This window comes from Solanum stenotomum, chromosome 10, assembly GCF_019186545.1.
Source record: "Solanum stenotomum isolate F172 chromosome 10, ASM1918654v1, whole genome shotgun sequence".
Classification (NCBI taxonomy): Eukaryota; Viridiplantae; Streptophyta; class Magnoliopsida; order Solanales; family Solanaceae; genus Solanum; species Solanum stenotomum.
Window position 1 is genome coordinate 19,864,623 of NC_064291.1, and position 7,612 is coordinate 19,872,234.

Sequence of the window (7,612 nt, forward strand, 5' to 3'; positions counted from 1 at the left end):
AAGCAAACAAATATTAAAAAAGACAACCCAATAGACGTGGCTATGTAAATATCTTACCTTACCAACAAAAACAACAGTTGTCCTCAAATGCAAAGAAATAATCAAAATAGTCTAAATATAACAAAAAGGGACGCAATAAGTCATCCTGTCATGCTAAGCTTGGGTGAAGTTTTCATATTAGAAACTCCCTCTCTCTATGTATTAGTGCGCGGTATATTGTCATATTTGGCTCCACTAAAGCCCACCATAGAAACGTACCTCAAAGAGGTCTACACAATTGTGTCTATCAAGTCCCCCTCTAGGTACGCCAAATCATCTTAGACAACTTCATCTCTAACACCTAGCTTCTCCTCATCTTTCTCTACCTCGGATTCAATATAAGTATCATCATGTCTAATCTCAGAACTAGCTAGAATATCTATGTTCAGGACTGTGGGAATCTCCACTGTACAAAAAAACATTGACAGGTCAGTCGACTTCATCTCGTCCATATCTCTACGCAGCTCAACAATATCGGCCATCAAAGTCATGACAGTCTCTGTAGAACTCTGGCTCTGCTCAATAGACTCAACCCTCACACTTAAGGCATCCAAAGCCAACTTGTGGCCCTCAATCAGCTTTCTCTACTCCATTATCTAAGCCCGTATAGAGGCCAAGGCAGAAATAAGAGCCTATTCTATCAACCCAGGCACGACAGTTGTACCCGGAAGGTATGCACATGAACAGATTGGGCCAGATGGCCCATGTTGTATAGCAAGGACTAGGTGATAAGTGGTCGGGTATCAGTAGTAGCAGAACTAGTGGGAGGGGGTGCAACAAAAGAACTAGGAGTCTCAGAAACATAAGGGCTAGATGTACCTGAGGTCCCACTAGCCTTAGGAGGCATGATTGCCTCAGTTGGAAATATATCCACGTCGACTTTGTCCCAAATGTACTCGATCTCAATACACTGCATGTCAATAGGAGATGTGGGTGTCACCTCCAAATCTATTTTCTTATCTCTCGGAACACGGGTCTATTTGCACAACTCGGTGATCAACACCAGAAATGGGAGTGAAGTTTGGCTCTTCTTGGCCCTCATGGCCATTTTCTGCTCGATCATCAACCTGTAATTCAACCTCTGTCTAGCTATGATCGAACCAAAACAAGCAGCCTTCGGGTGTCGAAGGATACACTCGTTCGGGGATGGCATGATGGTGCTACTAATGAACCCGAACTAGTATCTGGCATCAACTTTCAAGTCCTTCGTCTCTATAATGCAACTTCCTCAATCCGCCTTGGGGTCACATTGGAGAGAAGGGGTGCCAGCCAACCCGTAAGATCTTCCAAAGTCTTCTTCTTGACCATATTGATGTAATCGTGCAAGATGTCCAATGAACACACCTGAACAATATTTATGTCTGAGATGCTGCATTTAACCTTCTAGCCACAAATAACCACGAAGTAAATCGGTTTGAAGGAACTTTCCTTATTTTTCCCTTTCAGCTCCAACTCTCCATAGGCCGAATAGAACTCTCGGACCCCGGTAGAAAAATAGAGGCTTCGGGGTTTTGTGAAAACCTCAAACTTGTTGAACTTGAGAGTGCTCCACACATTCGAAAATCTATCCACCACACCGTTGATAGAGAAACTCTTCTCCTCCAAAATAATCCCTGAGCAGCTGGTGATTGTACCACTGTCTATGCTGGAGCTGGAGGAGTAAGCATCAGAGTTACCGAGACCCTAGACAGATGGAAGGATTTTGAGCGTAGCTCCACTATCCTAGTGTGCCATAATTGATAATCCTCTGGCTCGAAGATGGAAGCTGGAGAATTATTTTGAGAACCACCCTTACGGTCGGAGGTAGTAAGGTGTGTGGCATATACCCCTCACTATCGGAGCTCCCCTCCGCTTGTGTAAAATTAATGGGTGCCTTGCCCTTGCCTTTACCTCCCTTTGGAGGGAGTTTTGTAGTTAGTAGTTAGGGCCTTAGAAGCAGCCGCTTCCTCAGTTGTAGTAATCGCACGTGCTCACTTCCAGGGCATTTGATTCCTACCAGCTACTTTGGGTCTAGCCATGCCTGCAAAAAAATGTAAGATAATGGTTGCAGGAATACTTACCGAACCAGTCTGTGAGTCGCCAAACCACGTTGGCTAGTTAAGTTGGACTCGCCAAAAGTTCTAGAATATTTTTTTTTAGAGTCAAAGCTTTTCGGGTATGTACATGGCCATACGGTGGATCACCGACATCAATTGGTGAACTAGAAGTAGCTCACCGAAAGTTACAGAACAATAATGGAAATTAAGGGAGCAAAAGGGCAATTAGACGGGACTTCTGGTGAGTCGCCGAGTCAACTCGGTGAGCACATGCATATTGCAAAAAGGTACAGAACATAAAACATCAAAAGAGAGAAATAAAATTCGATCAAAGGGGACTTAGGTGAACCGTTGAACAATTCGGTGAGCTCGACATAGGTTGCCGAATAGTCCAACCTGCCAATTAATCACCCCAACCTTAAAAATCTAGCACGCTGCCCATAAAATCAAAATTAAACACTAGTAACATGCAATTTACACTAGACCCATAGGACCTATACCCTCGGGGTACTTAGACTTCCCCCAGTTTGGTAAGAATAGCCAATTGATGTATTTTGCCCTTTAGAATTGATATGCTCAAATTACACCTCCCTACAGAAGTATAAGCGATCGTTATCAAGTAAAAAACCCAACTTGTAGGTTGGGGTCGATCCCACGAGGAAAATGGTTTAGACTGTACTTTAAAAAACAATTATATTCAATTAGTCAAATTACTTCTAGAAACAGGTAATCAAAGGGGGGTTTGTTTGTGTGAAACAAATAGTAAGAATTTAATAAGTAATAAGTAATCAAAACTCAACTTTGGTTGTTATCAATATAAGAGAAATAACTAGGGTATATGTGTTCCCCACAAGCTCATAACGTAATGCCGCTACCATGACCGCTCTGTCCCACGTGACTTGATTGTCACCTTTTGTCAGCGACACTCTGTTACGCACCAGCAGCTAGAAGAACTTGGCCAAAAAATTTAATGTGGCCTTCCGGATGCCCAACCGTGGAGCGGCGACCCATACCGCATGCTCTCCATCTGCAACAATGTACCTGGCCAACCATAGTAGAACAGTCTCTCGCTGCTCAGCAATCCTCTGGAAATCGCCACTCCGCACGATGTCCCATCTGTAGTCAAACTCAGCTGTGTTAAGAGACCAAGAGTGACCCATGGTAGGACCATAGAGAAAGTGTCTGATCGTGGCAGGTGATATGTCCACCGGACACCCTCGAACAAAAGTGGAAGTGAGCGGATCCTGAGCTAGGGGCTTTGACAGCTTGGAAATGGAGCCGCGGAAAGTGGCAGCATAGGAAGCATAGAACTCCCGCACAATCTCCTCGCTATACGTCCCTAGGTCTCGAGCCATCCAGTCACACTTGTGAAGGTTGAACAGCCGGTGAATGTCTGGAACAGTATGCAAGCTTCCCGTGAGGACTCTACGCTCCTCTGTAATTAGTCGGTCCATCTTCTGTTTGTCGTTGACCATCTTAACATCCCGGTAAATTTGCCATTGGCCCTCTACACACCACTTATTTAGCTCACCGGCTACATGAGTGGGGTCACCATTCCGTGGTGCAGGTATGGACTCCGAGCAAGTTGCCTCATCAGACGAAGCTGCTTGGTCATTCTCTCCAGACCTTGTGGATGCTTTGGCATTGGACCCTGCAGCATGGGCAGACTCGAATCGTGAAGAGTGGGCAGACTCGGAGCCTGAAGCATGGACAAACTCGGACCCGGACATAGACCCCTCTGAACTGGAACTATCCCCAGTTGGTGACCCGATTAGTGTGTGCTCCTCATCAGACTAGGAGACAGTGACTACGTCGGGAAGCACCTTCCGGGGGGTGCCTCAGGTGCCTCAAAGTGCAATGCGATAAGTCCTAGTGTTGAGATGCACATATGCTGGATCTGTGTCAGTGTTTGTGTCCTCATCAATTAACTGAAAACTAGGGGCAACAGATTTTGACTTGCCCCTTTTTGAGTAGGTGACCAGCTTCTTCGGTGCCATTGTACCTGCGGGAGCGATATTAATGCCGAAGACTATCCAAAACTATACTAAGAAAAAGTGGAAAAACTATAAACGAACAGTAAGAAAGTCCCAAAAAAATTTGCAGACACAGGCTACAGTAGTCATCCACGGAGGGTACCTACGATTCGTAGACAGATCTACGGTCCGTGGAAATCTTCCGTGGATCAGGGGACCAACAATATAAGTCACAAATGAAAACCACGGATTTGCAGCACGGACCGTAGTCCACGTCCGTGGTTTCGCACTTGGTAATATTTTTTTGTGCATCCAGTGACGAACCTCATCTACGATCCGTAGATGGGGTATCGTGGATGCCATCTGTGCCAGATTTCAGCCATATTTTTCTGAACAATTATATTTGGCCTTATGTTTTAACATTAACGAAGCCTCATCATGCATTTCAACATTCAATTATGCTAGTTCTTCATTCTTAAGATTCCGACTGATCATTTTACCAAACAATTTAGGCAAGTTTTGGAACCCTAAGTCGAAACTTACATATACACTTAAAATCACATACAATTATGTTACACAATCACTATCAATCGTTCCATGGGCATTGTAATTTTCAAGTTCATCATGCAATTTCATCTATAATTACCCAAGGTCAAGATCCAACTCCCGACTTTCGATATTCAATCTATGAATCAAAATTCAAAGTGAGGGGAAAGTCTATTACCTTACAAGAAACGAGGAGTGGGGTGATTATGTGACGACACGACGCTTAGCAAGACCAAGGAATCACCTCTTCACTACTAACCAAACACCGAACCCTTCTTATGGAATATGAAATGGGTTGTAATTGAAATGGAAGGGAATTTGAGAATTTATGGAAGGAGTGATAGTATGGGGGAGTTATGGAGTGATTTAGGGAGTTAATGGGATGAGGGAAACGGTTTTGGGAGTAATGGAGGGAATTTGAAATGGTTTAAAACATTAGGGTTTTTAAATAGGGGGGTCCGGGTCGGGTCAGACAGCCTTAGGGTTTGGACTTACGAGACCCCGTCTACGGTCCGTGAGTCGATCTACGGTCCGTAGATCACTATCACACTTGGAAAAATTTAGATGCTTACCTGGGATCTACGGACACCATTTACGGTCCGTTGATGAATTGACGGACCGTTAATGGGGTCCGTAGACCTCTACACCAGACCATTTTGCTGCAGATTTTTCGTCGTGTACCTGCACATGTAACAACCAATAGACTATTATTTTTTTACATTTTCTAGACACTTTTTAGACACGGACCCTATACTAATTCTAGCCAACACTAAGAACTAAAACACTGAAACACCTACCTAAATTGATACAAAGACGCAAGTAATCAGAGAAAGATAAACTACTAAATGGAAAATAGAACCCTATCGTTGGCTAGATTGTACATCTTGGGTTGCCTCTCAAGCAGCGGTTAATTTAACGTCGCGGCACGACACAGGTGTCTTGATTACTCAAACTTTATCAAGATTGTAGGCCTCAATCACTTCTTGCACAGTTTCGGCATTTCCTAGATAGATCTTGATCTGTTGCCCATTCACCACGAACCTTGTTCCATCCCTATTTTCAAGCTCAAGCGCTCCATGCGAGAGCACTTTTGTGAGCAAAAATGGTCCGATCCACTTGGACTTGAGTTTGTGTGGAAACAGGCGCAACCTAGAGTTGAATAGCAGCACAAGATCACCAACCACAAATTCTCGCTTTTCAATTCTTTCATCATGGTACCTTTTCATCTTCTCTTTGTACAAGGCTGAACTTTCATAAGCTTTTAGGCGAACTTCATCAAGCATATTTAAGTGATTCATCCTTTGGTTAGATGCGGCGCCCCAATCCAAATTTAACTTCTTCATTGCCCACATAGTCTTATGCTCTAGCTCTACTGTTAAATGAAAAGACTTCCCATATACAAGTTGGTAAGGAGACATACCTATGAGGGTCTTGTATGCATTGCGATATGCCCATAGAGCATCATCGAGCTTCCTTGACCAATCCGTTCTGTTAGTATTCACAGTCTTTACCAATATCTGTTTGATCTCTCTGTTGGATACTTCAACTTTAGCGCTAGTCTGTGGATGGTAAGGAGTGGCTAAATTGTGACGGACACCATATTTCTCAAGTAGTACCTTGAACAACTTATTACAAAAGTGAGAACCTCCATCGCTAATAATGGCCCTCGGTGTACCAAATTTGGAGAAGATATTCTTTTTCAAGAATTTGGTGACACTTTTATCTTCATTGTTGGAGAGTGCAACTGCTTCCACCCACTTCAATACATAATCAACCGTAACAAGAATATACTTCATCCCATATGAACTCACAAATGGAACCATAAAATCAATGCCCATACATCAAACAACTCTATCACCAATATAGGATTCATTGGGAGATCTTGCCTCTTTGAAATTCCTCCTTCTCTTTGGCAACGATCACAAGACTTGGCAAAGTCATGAGCATCTTGGTGAATGGTAGGCCAGTAGTACCCACATTGCAAAATCTTATATGCAGTCCTAATACCACTATGATGCCCACCAACAGGTGATGAATGACATGCTTCAAGTACACTCAACATCTCAACCTCGGGCACACATCGACGAATAATCCCATCAACACAACTACGATACAAGTAAGGTTCATTCCAAAATAATATCTTCACATCATGCATAAAATTTTTCCTTTGGTGAAAAGACAAATCGGGGGGCACAATATCGCTTGCCAAATAATTGGCAAAGTCTGCGAACCAAGGAATCAAATCATGAGAAGCAGCCAATACCTGTTCATCTGGAAAAGTATCATTAATTTCAGCCCTATGTCCAAGCTTCAGCATAGCCTTTTCCTCTAATATGGACAAGTGATCGGCAACTTGATTCTCGGTCCCCTTTTGAAATGACCCAAAAAGTTCTTAAAAATGTGCTCCGAAAGTTACCGGAAACTTGTTTAGCTATATAAAAAAATCCATTTCGTTTTTCGAAAATCCAACTTCATATTCTTGTTTAGGGGGTCAAATTGAGTGGGAAATGGGTCTAACCCAAATTTTAGAGCAACCGTATCTAAATCCGAAATTTCCAAGTCATGCCTTTTTCGAGGGTCTACTTTGGAGGGTCATATCTCCTAGCACACAAATGATTGGGTAGCCCATAAAATATCCATGGAAAGACCTTTGAGTTAGCTACCTAACGCACTTCGTTTCACCTCATTCGGAGTTCGGACGAAGAAGTTATGCCCATTTTCGTAAAATCTGTCCGGCAGGAAATGCAATTTCCAGTGAGCGTTTTTACTGTTCACCCGCCTCATTTTTTTTCTAAGTGTTGGACCATTTTTTCCAAAGGGCATATGTTATTTCCTATATACCATTAGTTCAATTCCCATCTCTAAAACATTTCCAAAACACCTCTCCCATACTTAGACACATTTTCTCTCAAGATTCTCTCAAGAACCCTAATCCAAAACCTTCCTCAGGATTGAAGAGACTCTTGCTCCAAGTTCCAAGCTTCCATTGAACACACTCTCAAGACCTTCATAAGAACT

General features: G+C 43.1%; 1 protein-coding gene across 1 annotated transcript; it reads right to left on the reverse strand.

The window, feature by feature from the left end:
• Positions 1–317: 317 nt before the first annotated feature.
• Positions 318–3,235, reverse strand: LOC125842799 (uncharacterized). The gene is made up of 3 exons (XM_049522106.1): positions 3,089–3,235; positions 1,561–1,722; positions 318–623 (listed from the first exon to the last, which is right to left on the reverse strand). The coding sequence occupies exons 1-3, from the start codon at positions 3,233–3,235 to the stop codon at positions 318–320; spliced, it is 615 nt and encodes a 204-aa protein (XP_049378063.1).
• Between the last annotated feature and the right edge of the window lie 4,377 nt (positions 3,236–7,612).